Source organism: Adiantum capillus-veneris, chromosome 3 (assembly GCF_014529385.1).
Source record: "Adiantum capillus-veneris isolate H3 chromosome 3, ASM1452938v2, whole genome shotgun sequence".
In the NCBI taxonomy this organism is placed as follows: domain Eukaryota; kingdom Viridiplantae; phylum Streptophyta; class Polypodiopsida; order Polypodiales; family Pteridaceae; genus Adiantum; species Adiantum capillus-veneris.
Window position 1 is genome coordinate 101,561,399 of NC_140933.1, and position 23,240 is coordinate 101,584,638.

The window sequence follows — 23,240 nt, forward strand, 5'->3', positions numbered from 1 at the left end:
CTTTGCATGCCTGACATGTGTCCTCTTTACTTTGTGGAAAGGGTAAGCTTAGGTGTATAGTGTGTGTGTGTGTGTGTGTGTGTGTGTGTGTGTGTAGTCCTTATTAAGCTTTGTCATCTTCCCAAAATGTTTTTGCTTTTGTCCTCTAATGCATTGGCCTTTTGCACACACACAAAGCATCCAATTCCATTTACAATTGACCATTGGACTTTACACTTTGAAATTTTGGAACTTAACCTTTTGGAAGTCTTAATGGGCTGAACCCTAAGGTCTTTGGAGCCCATTCATTGCACATTGCACATTGCTCTTGTGCAGATGGTACCCCTTTGGATCCCTACTGTGGGTCCCCTACTGTGACCAGTCTGCTAGCTTTACTAATAATCTAGCTTTTTCTCCCCTGGTACTTCCCCATATTAAATGATCAGTTTAACATGAGAAAATCATTTAGGAGAATTAGATATTAGTTATTATGACATAACATAAACTTTGTAAAAGCATTAACCATCCCCGGCCTTAGTCCCAAGGCCTCAAACACCTTCGAAGGTGGAGAGAGCTAGCGGGGAATGAAGGTAGGAAAGAGGAAGAAGAAGGACATACGAGAAAGAGATAGTTCCTCACTTATCATCACTCTTCTTGCATATCATAGCATAATAGCATAATAATGTTGATCGACTAGGATCAATTGAGTAAGGATTTGATTTGTCAAAAAAATTATAACCATAAAATAGTTCACGTAACATTGATAGTAAGTAGATGGGAGTTAATATCGTACCAACTGCCTCTAGCATCGTAATTCCTACCTTAAAGGCAAAAGAATATTGAGTAGAAGTAGCAACTCCCAAAAACTAGCAATTCCAACACAAAACCACTCATTCCCAGTAATGCAAGAGAAGCCAATGAGAGGCTTCTAAACATGGTAAATAATTTAGGCATTGAAATAGCGGCCCCTCCCAATTGATCTAGTAGATAAGTTTGAGTTCTGTCGTAAGAGGTACCTACGAGAAAAAGTAAGGCAGCTCCAATGAAGATGACAAGCTTAAGCCTTGAAGCATGGCTCTTGGTTGGATTTGCATTCCATAGCCAAGAGTGTTGGTGTAGGCTCTCAACTTCTCAACAAGCTTGGAGAAGGAGATGGAGTTCTTGCACTTTGCCCAAGTGAGAATGAGCTTGTGAGAGTGTGTGTGAGAGAGTATACCTCCCAAGCACACCCCTAGCTTCTCTTGGTCGACCCCTCCTTGTAGCTCAAGCTGAAACTTGATTGGATCCCTACAAGACTAGCCAATCACATGCTTTAGTCATATCAAGCAACCATGCTAGCATTAGGACAAGTGTCCTTCTTACCCCTTTGAGAGAGTGGGCTTGATAAATGCTTAAAAAATTAGTTTAATGAGCTAAATTCTCATTGGACCTCTCTAAGGGTCAACCAATAGGCTTTAGGCACATTATGGGGGCAACCTAGCTAGGGCCTTGACATGTGTCCTATTTGCCTCTTTGTGCAAGGGGTGCCCTTTTGGAGAAGGAGAGACCATTCAACCACCTCCCCTACTTGCATGGATCACCCCCTCCTTTGTAGGCTTGCATGTTGACTTTCAAGACCAAGAAACTTGGCCCCCTACTTGCTTAAGCACTTAGTCATCAAGCATAGGGTTAGTAAGAGTATGGTCTCTCTCCCTCTCTCTTTCTCTCTCTCTCTCTCTCTCTCTCTCTCTCTCTCTCTCTCTCATGCCCCCAGCTTCAAGGGCTCGCCCCCTCCTTGTAGGGATTGATTTGACTTTTCCTAGCTTAAGCATGCACCCTAGTTATCAAGCATCTCATGCACTTTAATCATCAAGCACCTCAAGCATAGGCCTAGCTTAACCTGAGGTCTAAGGACTTTTACACTAACCTTTGGAGGTATTTAATGAAGCTAACGGTCTTTTAAGCTCCATTAACTGGCATTGCTCTTTGATAGACCATCTCCCTTTTGGAACCATTACCTTTGGTCCTGTGTTGAGATACATATAAAAGCACATATCTATATTATAACTCTTGTTCTCGTTTATTCTCCTACATTAAATGATTAGTTTAATATGAGAAAATCATTTGGGTATAGTTAGATATCAGATTTTATGACATACATAGAGGGTGCAAGAGATGTTCGTTTGTCTTTGCCCAGTGGTGCATCATACATGCTACAACATGTGCGCTACGTTCCTCAACTAAGACAAAGCTTGATCTCAGTGAGATAGCTAGTAGATTTTGGTTGTCAGATACTTCTTAGAGAGTAATCTTTCTAGATGCATTGCGGTTCATTAGTGATTGCCAGAGGAGCCTACAAACAGCCTGATATATCCTGTGCATGTGTCTAGGGTTCGAGAGGGCGTGGTCTCGGTTTTGTTGCTGGCATGCTTTAAGCGAGAGACGAGACATGTCTTTTTCGTGGGTGAGCTCCACCATGCTCACGAGACATAGCATTTAGCTGTGAAGGACATGCCAATAGACTCTGTAGAGACAGAGGTAGAGCGACAGTGCTCTAGTGAGACACAACATGTGTTGTTAGAGTTTGTGCATGCTGAGGTAGAGCACCCTAGAGACACAGACAGAGATGACAGGCATGGAGTTCTTTGATATGCTCATGTTAAAGGTTGATGAGTTGATACCAAGATGCACAATTTCGCCTATGGGTGAGAGGGACGTAGCTATCCCAGTGTTGGTGTTGACACATCCATACGCGATGGGTAGTCCTGATGATGCAGTAATTGCAGATAGCGCATGGGAGGCGAGTACAACCAGGATTGCGCATATTTCGTCAGCGTTTGGGTGTCTCATGTTCGACTTACTACTGTCGAGATCTGCCCTGGCAGCTACAGTGGGAGCATTTGCAGCAGCAGCAGGGGTTGCTTCCATCGATGTCTCGATGACCCTCACAATCGTGGGCGTCTGGATCTCCCAAGTTGAGTGACCCTGTCAGTCAGTGTACCTCTGGTACATGTGGACTCTGAAGTCTGATGTGATGCCTGCTCATCTGAATGTCGCATGTAGTCTGAAAAAATCAGTGATCTCCCTCTGTGAGTGTCTCCTACTGTCTGGTCTCCTCAAGAGGCTCTCCCTGTATTTAAGAAACTACAATAAAAATATCACAAGGCATCTCTGATCTTGATATCTCATAACTTTGGCCAATGGTCCAAAACCCTCTATGAATAGGCAGTGGAAATAGCCTCGTATCTCATAGTAGACTAGGGAGTGACAGATGTGATGTAACTTTGTCTTTGGATCTATATGGCATACATGACAAATCCTGGCCTCTGATGGTACTCCTCTAAATCTACCAATTTCAATCTATTATATGATGTGACGATGTGCGCATTTGTCCAATAGCACATTGTAATCCATGGGATAGATGAGTGTCCATGTAGGCGGGTCTGATCACAAAACCATTCTCTGTAAGCTCAAGGAGATGCGCTTTGTAGAAAGCCATCTTCATGCCAAGCACACACATAAGCTGTATCCATGTCCTCCTAGGTCTAACTGAATCAAGTCCTATCTGATGAGGTGAGAGAGGAGCCTTCCGGGATCCTCAACAGCCACCATGCCCACATATTCTGGCTAGCTTGCACTTTCCTCTCAAGGAAAATGCCGGCATCTTTAACAGATTCACACTTTTCAAGCATTTGTTTGAACTCGTGCGCGAATAATTTCGTTCTACGCATTCCAATTGAAGGTGAGACACACCTCGCACATTGGTGAGACTTGAACACACAGCCTTTTCTTATGGTGGATTCGAGATTTGAACACACAACCTATTCTAAGGCTGGGTTCACATAAGGCGGCGGAAGGAATTAGAAAAGCTTGTAAACCAACAAGAAAGTGCCATGTGGACCTTGTTGTTCACATAGGGCGGCGAAAAAGTGAGATGGAGAGTGCCACATCGTGGAAGAGACAAAGGGGATTTTTTCCGACCCCTCTTCCCCTGGAATTTATTTCTTCCATCCTCCACCTTGGCAAAAAGTGCCATGTTGGCACCAATCACATTAAATTAAACCTCCCACCCTTTTGTCCACACTTGCCTCCTCCTCTTTTTTCCGCCGTCGCCGCACGACGTTCACATAACACGATGGTAAAAAATTGCCTCACATTTTCCTCCGCCAGCAATGTGAACACATGACCGGTGGAAGAGAACGTTTGCAAGCTTTTCCACCCGAAAGAGCTCATAAAGTGTCATGTTTTTCGCTGCCTCGATGTGAACCCAACCCAAGGGATAGCTTATACTGATTGCCACGTGGCCACTTATTTGAGAGCCACCTGGCAAGATTGAATTCCTTCGTCGTTCCTTACCACCACAGAGCGAAGATGCCGGTATGCGCCACCCTTGCTGTTGCCTCCATCGCAACCACCTCGAGCTTGGACAACCACGGCGGCAGTGGGCGCTTCTTGACTCTTTCCAAGGGCTCCCATCGGCAAAGGCCTGTCCATTTCTTGCAGCAGCGCACCTCTCTCCTACCGTCAGCTAATCACCTGCTGCTGTGCAAGAAACCCTCAAAATGTGCGAAAGCAGAAAATGGCCGTTTACAAGCACTCAAAGCTTCCCTTGAAGCGTTGGTTTTTGATTGTGATGGCGTGATCCTGGAGTCTGAGGATCTTCATCGACGTGCCTACAATGCTGCTTTCACCCATTTCAATGTGGTGTGCCCTGGTTCTGCCCAGCCCTTGGAGTGGACTTCACACTTCTACGATCAGTTGCAGAACCAAATTGGAGGGGGGAAACCCAAAATGCGCTGGTTTGACTTCATATCATCTCTCTCTCTCTCTCTCTCTCTCTCTCTCTCTCTCTCTCTGTACCGCCGGACCACACACACACTTACACACACGTGCAGTATCACATCGTAACTTTTTATGATTCTTAATGTTCCCTGCTACGGTTAATGCTAATGTCTCTTCTCTCCTTTCATAGCTGTGAGGAAGCAAAAGTTAGTTGGTAATTTGCATTGGGTCTCTTTCAGGTATTTCAAGACGTACGGCTGGCCTTCATCAACCATTTTTGCTTCTGCACCAGAAAGTGACACTGATTGTGAGACACTCATAGATACACTCCAGGTAGGTCTACCATTCTTCAGAGAAATGTTGGGCCTCTACCGAAGTGGAATCATATCAAGAGATGTTTCAGGTGCATTGTGGTGTGCTTTTGTTCTAGGGTTCATCTGTTGTGTTGTGCATTGTGCATTTATTGTATACAGTGCCCCTCAGTACCAGAGCCTGTCACAGCCAAGTCTTGTGCTGCTTTATGATCTGGGAGTCAGTCTGGGGGTACCATAAGTTTGCTTGTAGAAGACTTTCTTGTGTGCATGAAATGTTTTCAATGCTCAATTCAATGGTTTATGTAGACTTGGATGCATTTTTGAAGCATGTGGATATTTTTCTCACTGTCATATGATAGGATTGGAAGACAGAGAAGTACAAAGATATAATTGCCTCAGGAAGTGTAAGCTTGGCTAACATTTGAGCAGATTGATTTTATTAAAGTTTCTCGTGAGCCTTAGTTTATGTGGGTTTTCCTCTTCACAGGTCAAGCCTAGACCAGGTGTGCTGGAATTGATGGATGAAGCTCAAGCCAAGGTTTTTTGTTACTTCTTTTTCAACCCACCAATATTTATTTGAAGAAGGATATGGTTTATACAATGCTGCATTTTTTTCATTTCACAGGGTCTTAAAGTTGCTATATGCTCAGCAGCTACAAAGAGCTCTGTCGTTTTCTGCCTCGACAATTTACTTGGCAAGGTATAGGGATAGCATTTTATTGTCTTTGCCTATAGTGTCTATAGATGCATACATATATACTCAATATCTTGATATAGATTGATTGGTAAAAGTTGATTGAAGTTTGTACTGACTGATTAATTGATGCGTACTTGTGTATGAATGCGTATGTGTGTGCTTGTGTGCATAGGAGATTGGAAGAGAAATGAAGATTCTATCAGAGTATTTGAAAAGGCAAAAATCAGACTAGGAGATAAAGTAAGAGTATACTAGTCATCATGTCCTTGTAGAAGTCAAAGTACAAATCAAAACTGTATCATACATTGAAAGATTAATCCTAGATGTATATTGAGGCGATGGCTGTAATTGGGATGAGTGGAACTTGCACAAAATTTAGGATTTTGGCAAAAGTTGATAAAGGCAAGTGTGTTTGGCACGCATAATTGTGTGCAATCGTATCTAGCTCCATGCATGGTTATGCACCGTAAGTCATTATTCGTGGATTAGGAGCCAATCATTTTCCAACTTGTGCGACATCATTGCGTGGTCATTGGCTCAAAAATGTATCCTAGGGATGCGACTAGTTTGCCCGCTGGAGGTGACAAGGACATGGTAGAGTAGATGCCTTGGCTGTAGCTTTCAGACTGGACTGCCATCATCAAGTTTGTAACCATGTCCAGCAAGTGGTCAGATAGATAGTGTACTATCACGTGGTCAGATAGGAAGATAGTGTACTACCAAATCTATAAGACTTGAATCAACTTTTTGAACAAATTGAATTGAACAAGGGATTGAGATGGAGAAGATTGTGGAGCAGGATGTTTCTGCTCAAGGAGTCGATGGGCGCGACACTATCAGCACCCTGGTATGTAGGTCTCTAGACTTTGTGCACCAAGGATCAAAATCTGTGTGCCTAAAGTGCCTACACTATGGCCCTTATATAGGCTCTCCCTCAAAAAGCTAGAACTAAAAGCAATTTTCTAAAATCTTGGACTTTTGAAAAGCAAGAGGGAAATGAGATGAAATGTTTATTTACGCCTTTTGTCTCTACTTGGATGCGGCAATGATAAACATGTTGATGATGTGGTTTGCAAGAGGTACGAAGATGTTGAGATCTACCAATCTATGTAGCTCTATCTAGGAGTCCCATGAGATGAGAATTGGCATGCTAGTGCCTGCTGGTAGTTGATACTCTGGAAGAAATTTTGTGCCTAAAGTGCCTACACTATGGCCCTTATATAGGCTCTCCCTCAAAAAGCTAGAACTAAAAGCAATTTTCTAAAATCTTGGACTTTTGAAAAGCAAGAGGGAAATGAGATGAAATGTTTATTTACGCCTTTTGTCTCTACTTGGATGCGGCAATGATAAACATGTTGATGATGTGGTTTGCAAGAGGTACGAAGATGTTGAGATCTACCAATCTATGTAGCTCTATCTAGGAGTCCCATGAGATGAGAATTGGCATGCTAGTGCCTGCTGGTAGTTGATACTCTGGAAGAAATTTGACACCTAACTCTGAATGGGTCCTCTGCTAGGACCTGTAGAATTCTGTATTAAAGCATGTCTTTGCCTACGAAGCTCTTGGATAGAGGTCTGATTCTTGCTTGAAGAGACAATCAAATCATGCCCGTAGCTCATATTATATTAGGCACCGACATATCAAATGCTCCTCTGTCTCTGGCTCTAAGTGAAACTTTAGTTGCTAAAAGGCGGTAGACACAAAGGAACTTTAGTTTTCACCCGATTTTTACATTGTTTAACTTTACGACACAAAGGAACTTCACGAAGAAACTTGCGACTGGAATTCAACACTTCAAACAAGCCACGGCTTGGCACTCCCAAGAAGACAGTGACACCACGTTGGCCCCAAAGGTTGGCGCCCCTTTCAGTATTTCTTTATTCAATTAAACTTTGGAGGAACTCCTGTAAATTCCTATCCTATCAGCTGTCCCATTTTTATTGGGCTGGAAATGACCTAATCTAGCCCAATTTCGACAGCATAACTACAGCAAGAGGTTTTACAGACAAAATCCCCATGTCCTAGATGACTTCGTGTGCGCATTAGAGCACTTTGACAAACCTGGCGAGAAGATACAACATGCTGAAATCTCTGTTTTTTGCCTCTAAAATGCACCGGATCACCTGTTTCGCGGTTCCTTGGCATCTCCGAAGCTCTTGGGACTATTAGTGATTAATAAGGGTCAAAACCCTAAACTTGCAAAAAAACAGAGTAGGCTGTAATTTCCTGTTTTGGTCTCTGTTTCGTGCGCCGGTCGCCTCTGCAGCAAGCCCTCGAGTTCCTGTGTCACGTGACACATCCAACCCTACGTGTCCGTGGACAAGCTACAGCATAATCAGGGTTCAGTCAGTCTAGATTAGAAGTGATCTGGCACTTTTGTGAGTCTATTCGTAGATTGTGCATGCCCAGTCACTTATTGTAGATGCATATCCTCTGGTTGTACACAGCATGATCATAAGCATTCCCATCAGAATCCATCAGACTCCTTTAGGGGAATTTTCTAGTGCATTTAGCTTGTTTTACCTATTTTTGACATTTTTCACTTATTATTTTTAAGTGACTTTTGTTGGAAAGTAGGTAGGGCAAATTGAGTGAGTTTGTATATAAGCAAACCTAGACTAGCACTAAATGGCAGCAGGAGCTCCACCGCTCAACAGGCAACTTCTCAAGCAAGATCCCCTTGGTGGTTCCCCCTCCAAGCAAGAAGAACCATCCCCCATTGGGGTTTTCTCCGGCAAGTAGTCATTGCCATCCAGTCCTTGCCCTAGCGTTTTTCATCAGCAACCCATCGGCAAACTTCAGGCCTAGCTTTTTGATCCTTGCCATTGTCAGCAGATTCTCAAGCCTAGCGTTTTCAGCACATAAGAACAAACTTTTTTAGCCTGAAAGGACCAGCAGTTTCAGCCCTTAGAAACCTCAGTTTTCAGCCCTAAAACCTGCAGATTTTCAGCGACAAAGATCAGCAGAATCAGCCCCAAAACCAGCGTTTTTGGATTGTAGCAGATTTCAGCCCATAGCATTTTGGACAACAGATAAAAGATTGCAGATTTCAGCCCTTAGGTCGGTTTCGTCATCACCGTCATCATCATTGACATAGCCTAGACTTGCATGAGTCACATGCATTCAGTTTGTGCAATCATAAGTAGACCACTCGTCGACGAGAGTGGGGCCTTTGGCGGAGGGTTTTACGTCGTCTCTCGTGTTGTATCTCTCTTCTCTCTCTATCTCTAAGTCTCATACACTTGCACGCACAGTGTCCATTCACTTTGTTTGTTATCATAGCCCTCTCTCATTAAGAACGGAAGGCTCTACCTTCCATAAGAACAAAAGGAACCTTGAGCACTGTTCGGAGCACCCATCTTGAGCAAAGCGCAAACATTCATTCCGCTGCAGCTAACATTGGTATCAGAGCTTTGGCAGTGTGACGTATCACTCAAGGAAAGATCCACAAGAATCACAAAAATCACAAGAATTTTTTTTTGCTTGTTGAGGTCGCACAAACCCAAGTTCGCTTGGACGTGTCGATTCCTAATTGTGTTTTTGAAGAGTGACAGGAATCCCAGGAAAGAAGGGCTTGTCCAGCCTCCCCTTGTGCCTCTTTTCACTCATTGAGAGCGGACCGTGCACTTAAGCGGCCGGCCAATCGACGTGAGGTGGGAAAAAGCAACCTTTGTGTGAGCGCAAGGCCGCCAAGGGGTGCGCCCGCAGAAAAGAGCAGAACTCGGGTGAAGAGAAGATCCTTCTCGAACACAGATTGCAAGCGAAAGAAGAACTCAAGAACCCAAGAACCCAAGTTCCTCGTGAACTTAACAACCCAAGACCACAAGAACCCAAGACTTCAGTGGATGGCCATTACTCGAAGTGGCATGGATACTTTGCTTGGAGGTGATAAGCATGAGAGAGGTGAAGAAGAATTTTCCCCACTAGGAGATTTTTCCGACCCTCCCCCTTCTCATCTACGTCAAGGATTGCACTAACTCCTATGGAGGAGTTGGACCATATGTTTATGGAAAGGAAGTTAGAACGTGAAGCAAGAAATGCAAAAAGAATGGCAGAATTTGATCGTGAATGCAAAGAAAGAAAAGCAGAAATGGATCGCAGACACGCAGAAAGCGAAGCAGAAAGAAAGGCAACCATAGAGCGTGAGTAAGAGTTGTGGCGACTCTTTTCTCAAGTTCAGGCACAGATACAAGAGATTTGGGGAAAGGAGACTCTCTCAGTCTCTTCTTCTCCAAAGCATGACACACATGATTTGCATGATGATTTGAATGACAATGATAAGCATGATGATTTGGATGATAATGATGAGCATGATGATTTGCATGATCAAGATGTGATTTCTCACAAGCATGATGATTTGTATGAAGATGACGTGATTGTTCACAAGGATGATGAGTTAGTTGATGCTTTTTCTAGCAAAGCTAACCTCGTTGTAGATTCGATCAATCATGAAGGATCGATCTTGGCTCTCGAGCCTAGGTCCGAAGCACCCCTTCAGGAAGAACCGATCTTGGCTCTCGAGCCTTGGTCCAAAGAACCCTTACAGGAAGTATTATGTGTTCGTATGATTAGTACGCACGCATTGTACGAGTGTTTCATTCGTGATCGTTTCTTGTATTTTCGGCAGCGTCTTTATGTGATCCCTTTTACTAGGCATGACATATTGTATGTTGAGCACGTTTCACTCATGAATGAGCACGGATTATGCGGATTATTCATGAAAAGCTGAAAAGTATTCATTCAAGGAAGTCACATTCTATGTCTCTCCCTTGGCACGACACAGTTGTAGAAAGAGCACATGAAAGTATGAGTACCAAGCATGGGCATTTTCGTTGTGAATTGCCACAGTTCATTGATTTGGATCGGAATGACAAGATTTGATCTCATTGTTTGCATGTATGTGGTGAACGGTTTAGCACTCCGTCTCTTTGTTCATCTACATTGCATGCACAGTCTTTTAGGAAGACAAGATTTTTTCCACTCACTTTACATGGAATAGGTATGTTCATGGTTTTGTGTTGGAAATGGTTTCAGGAATTTTCAGCCATGGAGATTCTTGAAGAAGAAAGAAACATGACTCTCGACGAAGTTGAAGCATTGAAGGAGCCACAAAAGACTTTGTGTCACTTTCGGCGCGGCCCAAAGAAGCAAGCGTTGCAGACCTTTATGAAGTTCAAGTACCGCACGACCCACACATCGGAGTGGGCCGGCGAAGAGTCTCTTCCAGGATTTCGGATGCTATTGGCGATCTCCCTCGACGCCATACAGTTCGGTACCAGTACCTCACTTTGAAAAGGAGGGGATGTCACGTGACACATCCAACCCTATGTGTCCGTAGACAAGCTACAACATGATCAGGGTTCAGTCAATCCAATTAGTCTAGATTAGAAGTGATCTGGCACTTTTGTGAGTCTATTCGTAGACCGTGCATGCCCAGTCACTTAGTGTAGATGCATATTCTATGGTTGCATAAGCATGATCATAAGCATTCCCATCAGAATCCATCAGAATCCTTCAGGAGAATTTTCCAGTGCATTTAGCCTATTTTACCTATTTTTGACATTTTTCACTTATTATTTTTAAGTGACTTTTGTTGGAAAGTAGCTAGGGCAAATTGAGTGAGTTTGTATATAAGCAAACCTAAACTAGCACTAAATGGCAGCAAGAGCTCCACCGCTCAACATGTAACTTCTCAAGCAAGACCCCCTTGGTGGTTCAAGCAAGAAGAACCATCCCCTATTGGCGTTTTCTCCAGCAAGTAGTCATCGCCATCCAGTCCTTGCCCTAGCGTTTTGTATCAGCAACCCATCCTAGCGTTTTGATCCTTGCCATCGTCGGCAGATTCTCAAGCCTAGCGTTTTCAGCAGAGTCTCAAGCCTAGCGTTTTCAGCAGATAAGAATAGACATTTTCAGCCCGAAAGGACCAGCAGTTTCAGCCCTTAGGAACCTCAGTTTTCAGCCCTAAAACCTGCAGATTTTCAGCGACAAAGATCAGCAGAATCAGCCCCAAAACCAGCGTTTTTGGATTGTAGCAGATTTCAGTCCATAGCGTTTTGGCCAGCAGATAAAAGGTTGCAGATTTCAGCCCTTAGGTCGGTCGTCATCACCGACATAGCCTAGACTTGCATCAGTCACATGCATTCAGTTTGTACCAGTTTGTGCAATCGTATGTAGACCACTCTCGCCGACGGGAGTGGGGCCTTTGGAGGAGGGTTTTACAACGTCTCTCGTGTCGTATCTCTCTTCTCTCTCTATCTCTCAGTCTTATACACTTGCATGCACAGTGTCCATGCACTTTGTTTGTGATCATAGCACTCTCTCATTAAGAACGGAAGGCTCTACCTTATATAAGAACAAAAGGAACCTTGAGCACAGATCAGAGCACTCATCTTGAGCAAAGCGCAAACATTCATTCCGCTGCACCTTTCATCCTGCACCTGTTAGGGCTTAACACACACACACAGACACACACACACACACACACACTGTGTTCATTTAATGAAGAAGAAGGCAGTCCAAAATGAGACTTCTCTCTCAAATTTGGGCACCCCCAGCTGAGGTGTCCTTGCAGATCGTTCACGGGCCGCCATGTGTCTAGTTTGCTTGGGGCTTAAATGACTTTGAACTGGGCCTGGCCACCCTTTTATTACTCAAATTTCAGTGTCGATTGGCCCGACCAATTTGTGGCGACTTGGCCTTCACTACTGCGGGTGAAACTCGGCCGTTTTACACTAGCCATACAATGTTCGGCCATTTGTGACTTCAAAAAGAGGGTCCCAAAAATAAATAAAAATCAAGGAAAAGAAACCAACAACTAAGGTTAGTGGTCGTCACAGGCTCATGACATACCCTCCTCTTGAAATCGCAATTGTTCTTGATTGCATACCAGATATGCATGCCATAGATGGTTTAGTGTGATTAGCAGCCTTTTATCATCACAGGTGGCAGGAAAGGTCATAAATACAAATGACTTAATGAAACCTTCATACTTTTGTCATTCCATCTACCATAGAAGTGAGCATTGTACCTTTTAACACTTGTTGAGCGATGTACACTTCTATTGCATCGAATCCGTACGTACATATGATGTGCTAGCTCCAACATCACCTCTCTTTTGAACAGGTTGAGTTAAGGCATATGTAGGTTGTAACCCAAAGGCTTCAAGGTAAAGCTGCAATACATTTGGTGACTCCAAAAGTTCATTCTCTTCCGTCCACTTTGCATCCATAGATAGATAGTTCTTGAACTTCACCAAATAACGTCGTGCAACTTTTCCCTCAACTTTTCTTTCCTTATGGGCCAAAATCTGCTCGGGTACGAAGATCTCATCAACTTCCTCAACTTTTGGTTGACCTTCATCTGCCATAACTTCTGGCACATCACCCACAAAGAATCTTAGAAGACTCACGTAAGCATTATGAATCTTCCAATTGTCAAGCAATTTCAGCCTATAAGAAACATCGCTGATCTTGTCAAGTACTTGAAAGGGCCCATAGTATGGCATGCTGAGCTTAGGAAACAACCTTTCCTTGCCCTTCATCTTCTCTAACCTTGCCTTTTTAAACCGCAAAAGAACCCAATTACCGGGTGAAAACAACAATTCATGTCGGTGACGATCAACAGCCTTTTTTTGCTTTGCTTGAGTCTTCTCCAAAGCAAGCTTGATTTTTTCATACATTTCATCCATGTTCTCTATGTATCGATCTGCTTGAGAAATCTTATCCTTTGTGTGCAAAATGGGAGGAACCTTTTTGCCACCCTCAAGAATTTCAAAAGGTGCCTTGCCTATCGACGAATGCCACGTATTGTTGTATGCATACTCAAGCATAGGTAAATATTGTTCCCACTAGCCCTTATTGTCTGACACATAGCATTTTAGCAGATCTAGGACACTAGAATTAGCCTCTTCTGACTGTCCATCAGTTTGTGGATGAAAAGAGGAGGAAAACTTGTGTTTCAAGCAAGCCTCTCCAAACAGGCTCGTCATACGGGGATCACAATTATTGTCAATAGACTATGGTATACCATGGTACTTAAACACATAAACAACCATGCCATTTGATCAAATTTTATCATCTTCTTGAAAGGGATAAAATAGACTTGTTTGCTAAGCCTGCATATAATGGCCAATATACCAAGCGTTCTTGGAAGATCAAAGATAAACACCATAGCTATACTTTCCCATGGCTTATCTGGAATAGCCAATGGTTGCAACAATTCTAGTGCCTTTTGCTTGTCAAATTTGACCTTTTGGCATATAACGTATGCTCGCACAAAGGCATCCACATCTCTCTCCAAAGTGTGCCAATAAAAGAATGTCTCGACCGCTTTCATTGTCGCATCTATACCACGATGCCCTGCATACGGTGGGACATGACTTTCTACCATAACCTTATGTCGCAATGGCCTCGTGAGGAGATAGTGCTCATGGCGTTGTCCACCTTGCAATTGTTTAAAGATTCTTGCAAAATCTTCATCAGTACCATACTGTTCCTTCATGTCATCAAGCTCATGATGACAAGGAATTGACACACATGAAATTTGTGGCTTTCTTGATAACGCATCAGCCACAACATTCTTCTTGCCTTCCACATGCACAATCTGGAAGTGGAATGTAGAGAGAATGTTTGCCCATCGCATATGCTTTTCAGATAACTTTGATTGTGTCAAGAAGTATCACAAGGTTTGATGAGCTGTTTGGACAACAAAATCAGCACCTGGCAAGTAGTGTTTCCAACTCGAAAGGGCATGAATCACGGCGAATAGCTCTTTCTTATAGATTTGCATAGTCTTTTATAGCCCTTGCAAGATTGTGCTTTCATAAGCTACTACCCAACCATCTTGCATTAACATTGTCCCAATACTATTGCCACACGCATCACACTGGACCACAAATGACTTCCTGAGATTTGGTAAAACAATTACGGGATCCCTAGTCATCTTTTCCTTCAAGAGATTAAACGCTGAAATCTCTCTTTGTGTCCATCTGAAAGTGACCTCTTTCATTTGCAAAGCATGTAGGGGTGAAGCAATCTTGGCAAAGTTCCAGATGAACCTTCTAGAGTAAGAACACAATTCAAAGAAGCTATAGACTTCATGCACAGTCTTCAAATCTGGCTGTCTTGATTGCTTCAACCTTGGCAGGATCCATTCAGACACCATCCTTTGACACTATGCGGCCTAGAAAGTGGATCTCTTTCAAGAAGGATTGCGGTTGATGAGCAACCTGTGACTGTGCAACTCTTCGAACGCAATGATGAAGTGACGCCTATGCTCCTTATCGTTCTTTGAATAGACTACCATGTCATCAAAGAATGTGTCTAACAAACTTTTGATGTGGACGGAAAATCCGATCCATCATTCTATTGAACGTAGCAGGAGCATTAGTGAGAACAAATGGCATCACTAGAAACTCGTATAGACCAAATGTTGTTCTAAACACAGTCTTGTGCACATCCTCTAGCCTGATACGAATTTGATGGTCCACTCTTAAGGTCCATTCTGCTGAAAATTGCAGCAGCTCTAAACGGTCAAGAATACCATCTATCCTTGGAATAGGAAACATGTTCTTGATGGTATTCTGTTCAATGCACGGTAAGCAATACACATGCGCCAAGAGCCATCCTTCTTTTGCACTAGAAGCACTGAAGAGCAAAAGGGTGAAGAACTAGGTTGAATCAACCTATGCTTTTGCTGACTCTGACCCTTCCGATCTCTATCATGCTGTGGCATTGGGTCCTTCTGCTGTGCAGAACTCTATTGGGTTGGTTGTAGCTATGAGTGCCATCCTCTCCTATGACCTGCTTGTTTTTGCTATCGCCTACTCAAGCAATCCCTCTCTAGATGGCCCATCTCATGACATCTAAGGCACTGGTTCAGTCTACTCGTAACAACGATCCTTTTCGAGTGTAGCACCCCTTTCCACCCAAAAGTGATGGTATTTGGAAATTGTGTGGGAGGGTGATAGCTAGCTTTATAGATGTGTTTCGGTCTGTGCTCAAGATGTCAGGGGCTATGCTCAACACATAAATGGTATGCCAAAAATAGAAATTATCTTCCTTAACATGTCTAGCAGCCAAAATTATACAAGTAGCTCTAGAAAAGCAATTTTTATAGGATACTTCGGAACCTAGCATGTGTTCACAGATGCAGAAAATCAATCTATTCCCAAAAGCAAGAGGAGTGCTACCAGTAGGCCTAGAGGCAAGCCCTTGTGCTGTGAAAATGAAAGTACCTCTGGCTAGCAGGATGATGCCCTTTACTGCACCTTCATCCAAAGTGAGTAGATTGCGCTTCATCCCTCTTGGATCTTGACCCAAGCGTTGGTGCATCCAACTAGAGGGCTGAAGATTCCTTTTGAGGAGAGAATTACAATTTGGTCACCAACCTTGTAAGTGCCCCGTACTACTATAGAGTGTTTATTTCTTATGTATTCACTTTGTAAAACTTGAAAAATATATGTATAATAAACATCAAAGAGAGAGTAGAGAGAATGATTTGACACTTGTGACAACTTGCACAAATAAATAGAAAACAAGAGAGAGACAAGAGACAGATTGAGGGTTGAAGATAGGCAACCCTCCCCGAAGGAAATGTATTTCTGCTCAATCCAACTATCCAAGTACCTTAGGATTGAACTCAGTTACAATCAACCCGATAGTGAGTTAAAGTAACTCATAATTGTAAATCATGCAAAATGCCATGTGTCGTGTGCACATGCATAAACATAAATCAAACATAAGAGGAAACCTATTAAATACATATATACAAGAGGGAATTTCAGTCCATTTTGAAGAGAAGGTAGTAAGGCATTTTCTTGGTTGCAACCATGGCGAAGGGAAGAGCTTGTAATTTCAAGAATGGGGCTAATTATTGAGGTTTTTGGGTCTGTTGTAGTAAAAACAGCAAGGTAAAGAGAGAGGGAAAGGGGTTCCTTTAAGAAAAGAGGAAGGGAGATGCAGTGAGAAACTTAGAAATGATAGGGATGGTGTAGAGGCTTCTTGGTGTGACTTTGGGCTGAAAATGCAGCAAGTGGAATGGTGCTCAAGTGAAGGGAAAGGGTTGTATTTATAGGTGAAGTGGCCTCCTTTGAAATTTAAGGCATTAATCCTTTCTATGTGCGAGTATGACCCTGATATGCGCATGTGCATGAGACAATGGGCGAAATGCAGTCAGCCCTCAGTGAAGCACGTAGGCTGAAGGGAGGCGTGCAACAACAAACAATTTGCATGCAGTGACGGGCAATCATCATCAGCTCGCCGCTGTACATATAGTGTGCAGTCCGAGGGTTTAGGGTTTAGGGTTTAGGGGCAGCGATGGGGATCAGGGGATGCAAGCAGATTCGTGCAACGTTCTATAGTTCAAATCTCTCTCTCTCTCTCTCTCTCTCCCCCCCCCCCCCCCCCCTTCCTGGTTCCCTATCCCCTCTCAAAAAAAAGGAAAAAACCCCAAGTGTGACATTGGAGTTGTAGGTTACTCTGAAGCTAATTGTACATAACATCTCATAGGAAGAATCTGTGCTTGGCATTGCATCTCTATTAACAGTGCCTCAAGAGCCCGAAATCATTCCATTGCTCTTTTGCGGATGGGCAACTTTGGCTCGAAATTGTTGATGGTGAGAGCTACGTCCTTCTGGTCTTGGAGGCCTTGCTTACTTAATGCAATGACCTTGTCAAACTCCATTCCTCAAAAAAGGTGTCTACCTTAGGGTAGATTGGTGGATGGGAAAGTAGAGACAAATGGTGGAGCACGGGCACTGAATTGGTTTGTGAGAGCTCCCTATGCTGGTGATGTCAGGCTCGCTTGTTTATCTACTCTTTGTGACATGTATGCTAGAGCTGAAGAAAAAAGGCATTTGTGGTCCTCAAAGCCAACGATCAAATGCAATGGTCCAAACCCTCTACAAAAAAGGCAAGTATCTCCCTTGGATCTCATGGTAAATTGTATAGCAGTATAGTGCTCCTCAGACTCCACCTCCTGATGATACATCTGGAACATGTCATCTCAATGGTATATCGTCACACCAATGTGTCCCCAATCTCAGATTATGTGAGGAGATATACATTTTCCCAGTAGCACTCGTATACCATCTGAGAGGGGAGTGTTCAAATATGAAAAGAGATGTAGAAGTTGTAATGTCTGTTTTGTATCTAAGAAACTGTAAGGGTCTAATCCATATCTATTTTGTATTTAAGAAACTGTAAGGGTCTAATCCATGTCTGTTTTGTATCTAAGTTCACAATATCCATCCAAATAACCTTATTCAAATGTGTGCAACTAAGGTTGAGGAAATGGCAATCAAAGCTCTAATCAAAAGGTGGGAGCGCATCATTACTCAAGCCATGTAAGCTAGGGACTTGCGCACCTAACATACCAGCACTAGATGTCCCCTTCATTAGCAAGTTGCTTTGAAGGAGGTGAGTGCTAAGCGGGGATATGACTGGAAGGACAGGGTTTAAAAATTACCATTTTACTGTATAGTGTGCCTGTTGGAGAGGAACTTGAGGTGCTAGCTGCCCAAACTTAGCAGGTGGCTGACTAAAAATAGTGGGTGGCTGATTTGGCTTCCCAAGAATAGTAGGTGGATTATCAGCGATCCAAAAATAGCATGTGGATGATTTGGTTGCCCGAAAATAGCAGATTGCTAGTTTGGCAATCCAAAAATAGCATGTAACTGAAGTGGCTATCCAACATAACAGTAGGAAGACACAAACTGGCAGTTGATGCATAGAAAGTGGTCACACAGGCAATGCATGCATGGAAAATAGACACATTAGCAAAGCATTCATGGAAAGTGCACACACGTTTCCGAGAGTATTGAAACCAACATCAAAACCAAAATCAAGCAATCTCAAATTGGTACCAATACAAGTTCAAAACAAATAAAATCCATTTCAAACAAATTTCAAACAGTATTTTCAAACAAAGTTTAAAAAGTATCTAAATACAGAGCAATTGTAAAACTCACTCAGGGTTTTCTTCTGATAGTCAAACACTAAGGATGACTGGCTTGTCTTTCTGCATCAAAGGGATGGTATGTTTCCAGATCTGGATGATCGCATCATTCTTGTCATGCCAAGGCATGCCCAAGAGAGTGTCGCAATCGCCTAACTTCATAATGTGGAAGTCTGCCTTTCCATGGTACCCTTGGATAGTGACCGGCTGGGAATCAATGAGAGGCACAATGTTTTGAGTTTTCCTTGTGGCCAACTTAGCTTCAATTTCTCCAAAAAATTGGTCATACTCGAAGTCCATCTGCTTGAGGAAGTCTGGATGGATTAAATTCTTGGTGGCTCCCAGGTTCAAGAAGATAAGTGCTTTGAAGCCGCTGATTTTTCCATAGGCTCTGCATAAATCATTGGAACTTTCAAGATTGATCCCATAAATAACAAGTCCAATCGCAGTTTGAGCTCTTTTAGCCGGAGGTGGTCCGGGGATTCTATGTGTTGTATGAACAGGAGGTGGCTCTGAGGGTCGATCTGCTCATCGGGGACAATTATAAAAATTATGTCTTGATTGAAAATATCCAAAACATCGATCTTTTTGAAATAGAGTTTCTCGTTGTTGTAGCGTCAGCAGATGAGGCCTTTGTGTTTGACTTTCACGAGAATCCTGGGAATTTGTTCTTTGTGACCGAGGATTTTGATTGTTTGTCGGGGGATCTTCTGTTGTAAACTCTAGTTTCTCTTTCATAAGCTTGTATCAGCCGACGGCAACATGGTCCATAAGTTCTTGCATTGGCTATACTCACAATTGTATAGCGCTCGCATTGGCACTCCAAGGGCATCAGCTTGAAGAAAGACACTGGTGTTGGGTTAAAGGCCCAAATGGCCCCCTTTTGTGTATAGTTTTAAAGGTTATTAACCTTTGGCCGTCGCTAACTTTAAATTGGTCCTATACTTTTTATTAAAGGGAATGTGAGTCAATTTTTACTCACTAACTTATTCCCCCAACTATCGTGCAGCGCTCTCTCTCTTTGCTATCTTCGTTCCCTAGCGCCCTCTACTCTGCAGGCCTTCGCCCCTCTTCAAGGTACACACCCTGCACATCTTCGCATGCTCTATCACTTGCACACACTGCCGCTCGCTCATCAACTGGTATCAGAGCCAAATTAGGGTTTGCTCCCAAACCTGCAAATGCTGATTTTCAACCAAGGAGGTCAACTTTCACGCGAGATTTTGCAATTTCATCACCAAAGGACTCGTCCTTGGACACTAGAGAGCTCTCGGCAAGTCAAATTGACCTAAAACAGGCTGAAATTAGGTCAAAATCAGCAAATTACAGGTTTTGCAAATCATGTATTAAGGTGTGGGAACATCTTTGCTGGGTCCTCGCTACCCGAAAACACTGAAATTGCCGAAAAACAGGTCGCAAAACAAGTGATTTCAGCAAATTTTAGATTTACGTAGGTTTTTGCAAGTGTATTCTTGATGCGTCTACATTAGGGAAAGTGCAAATTGATGCAATCTACGCACACTTGACAAGTTTTGGCTATGTATGACCATTTGTGGCTCAATTTCGTGCAATTTGATGCTACAAATTGGGGCTTTTGCTCATACATGCTTCTAAAGGCTGTGCATTAGTCTTATGTATGTTCTGTGAGGCTAAAAACAACTAAAATTGTTGTTTTTGAGCACAAATTTGCTCGCTGAAATTTCGTGCGCATAAATTTCATTCAGATATTGTTTTTTGTGCCTAAATCGACCTATTTTGCCCCAAATTGCTCCTATGACCATTTGGAGCTGTAGTGCACACCTCTGTGAGGCTATACTCCGGTTTTTTGTGCATTTTGTCCCAAAATTCAGCATATTAGCCCTCTTATTCGTGCAACTATAGCCTCATCTTCTTCGGATGTGAAGAATCTCTTCGAGATTAGGAGGTTCGATGGAACAGGTTTCGACCTTTGGAAAGACAGGATCCAGGAAATCCTATTTCTTAAGGATTGTGAAGGGGCACTTGAACAAGTAAAGCCACAGAATATGACGGATGAAGCATGGATTAGCTCGAACAGGAAGGCAGTTACATACATTAACATGGCCATGACCGATGAGACAGTCATTGATTTGAAAGGTCTCACAACTGCTTTTGATGTGTAGGAGAAGTTAAAGGGAATGTATGAGAATACAACACCTGTCAACCAAGTGCATTTGATGCGAAAACTTGTTGACATGCAACTAGATGAGTCCAGAGCGCTACAGAGCACTTGTCGTTGTTCGCAGGTACTTTGTCGCAGTTATACAGGATTCAAGCTTACCTCCTTTTGATGATAAGATGAAAGCTATCTTCTTACTTATGACCTTACCTGATTCACGGGAAACATTGGTGGTTTTATTGTCGAATAACCCCAATTTAACCTTTGATGGTGTTAGGGGTTCTATCTTGAATGAGGAAATCAGGAGGAAAGCAAGTGGAGAGGGAGGCAGCTCTGCCAGCATGGTTAGAGGCAGTACAGAGAAGAAGAATGCCTATGCACAAAGGAGTAAGAGTAAGAGTAAGCAAAGGGGAAATGCCAGCAAAGGCAAGGGTGATGTGACTTGCTATCAGTGTGGTAAAAAAGGTCACAAGAAACCCGATTGCAGGTACTATAAAGCCGAGTTAGAACGGAAAAAGAATGGCGGAGACAAAAAGAAAGAGAAGAAGGAAGTCAAGACAGATGCACAGGATAGCTCAAAGGACAAAGAGAAGGCCAATGTGGCTTCTAGTGTTGTGATTGAGGAGCTGTCAGATGTAGAGGACATCTTGTGTGCCACTTTGTCAAATGATGATGCTTATGACCTTGATGCCTCTCTTAATGTTCATTCACAGGACATGCAGATCACCAAGAGTGATCTTATTGATGCTTTGTTGATTGTTAATGATGCATTATCCCAGACTTGGATTGTTGATTTCGGTGCTTCATTTCATGTGACTGAGTGTTTCTCTACTTTTGATGCAGGCAAGCATGTCCATGTATACCTTGGAAACAATCATGCATGTTCCATTGAGGGTATTGGCACTGTGCATCTCTCCAAAGATGGCACAAATGAGCTTGTCTTGCATGATGTTAGATACGTGCCGGGAATCAAGAAGAGTCTGCTTTCTATCAGTCAGATGGATATGCATGGTTACAGCATCTTGTTTGAGAGAGGATCATGGAAAATGACTAAAGGCTCAAGGCTGATTGTAAAGGGCACAAAGAAAGGGACACTTTACTGCATGCATGGAAAGGCCGTGTTGGGCAAGTTTATTGCATTGGTTGAAATTAACTCTCACATGGAGTTGTGGCACAAGAGGCTTGGCCATATGAGCCAAAAGGGCCTCTCTAAACTTTGTACTTTGAACAAGCTTGATGCTAAGGGCACAAAGCTTGACTTTTGTAATGAATGTCAATATGGCAAGCAAGTAAAACGTTCTTATTACTCTGGTGTCTCTCGTAAATCTTGTGTGCTTGATCTTGTACATTCTGATGTATGTAGCATGCCTACTAAGTCTATGGGAGGTGCATGCTATTTTGTCTCCTTTGTTGATGATCATTCTAGGAAAATTTGGGTTTATTTGCTTAAGTCTAAGGATGAAGCCTTTGCTGCGTTTAAGAAATTTCATGCATTTGTGACCACCCAAACAGGTAGAAAGCTAAAATGCTTGCGTATTGACAATGGGGGGGAGTTCACAAGTGCACAAATTTTGTGAAAATTTGGACATTAAGAGGGAGATTACTGTGCCATACAACCCCTCTTCTAATGGTGTGGCTGAAAGATTCAATAGGACACTTTGTGAGAGGTTGAGATGCATGCTATCCACAACTAATCTCTCTCATGGTTTTTGGGGAGAAGCTTTGAAAGCTGTAGTCCATATATGCAATCGATCCCCTCACATGTCTTTGAAAGGTGACATCCTTGAAGAGGTTTGGTCTGGCAAGCCTGCTTCATATGATCACTTACGCATTTTTGGTTGCGAGGCTTTTGTGCATGTTAGACCCGAGTTGAGGAGCAAACTAGATGCCAAGTCCATTAAAGGCCTTTTCATGGGATATGGTGAAGAAGGCGAAATGGGTTACAGGATTTGGTTACCTTAGCTCAAAAGGGTTATACGCAGCCGGGATGTTGTTTTTAATGAGGCAAGGCTGCTTCAAAACAATTGTGCCTCAAAGCATGACCATAAAAGAGTCAAATTTCAGCATGACCAGCCACTTGTTATGCCTATTCTTGACCCTCAGGATGCACCACGTATGGTTGAAAATGTAGATGATCCAGTTGTGTTTGAGCCAGAAGATGTTGGACAACAAATTGAGGCTCCTGAAGGGCATTTGCAGCCACGAAACAATGCTGAAAATGGTGCTGAAAATGATGTACAGCAGCCCATTGTTGACGATTTTCTCATGCCACCTGATGTAAACCCATTGCCGGATAATGTGGATCATTGGGTGAGGCGGTCTACTCGTCCAAGACGGCCCGTGAGTAGATATGATCCCTCTTTGCATTACATTATGTTGACAGATGAGGGAGAGCCT

The 23,240-nt window shown here is 43.0% G+C and overlaps 1 protein-coding gene across 5 annotated transcripts in view; it reads left to right on the forward strand.

The window, feature by feature from the left end:
* The first annotated feature begins 4,285 nt into the window (after positions 1–4,285).
* LOC147461397 (Haloacid dehalogenase-like hydrolase (HAD) superfamily protein) overlaps positions 4,286–23,240 on the forward strand; it is a 149,153-nt gene continuing 130,198 nt past the window's right edge. For 3 of the 5 annotated variants that reach the window (XR_015187589.1, XR_015187590.1, XM_086508960.1), the window contains exons 1-5: positions 4,287–4,757; positions 4,980–5,073; positions 5,414–5,458; positions 5,542–5,592; positions 5,680–5,754. Coding sequence is in view for 3 of the 5 variants with exons in the window: in XM_086508960.1 (XP_086365086.1) it covers positions 4,330–4,757; positions 4,980–5,073; positions 5,414–5,458; positions 5,542–5,592; positions 5,680–5,754 (693 nt within the window). In the remaining 2 variants the exon portion in view is untranslated. Of the gene's footprint in view, positions 4,758–4,979; positions 5,074–5,413; positions 5,459–5,541; positions 5,593–5,679; positions 5,755–23,240 lie in introns of all 5 variants that reach the window. The other 2 variants (XM_086508961.1, XM_086508959.1) reach the window with 2 other exon arrangements.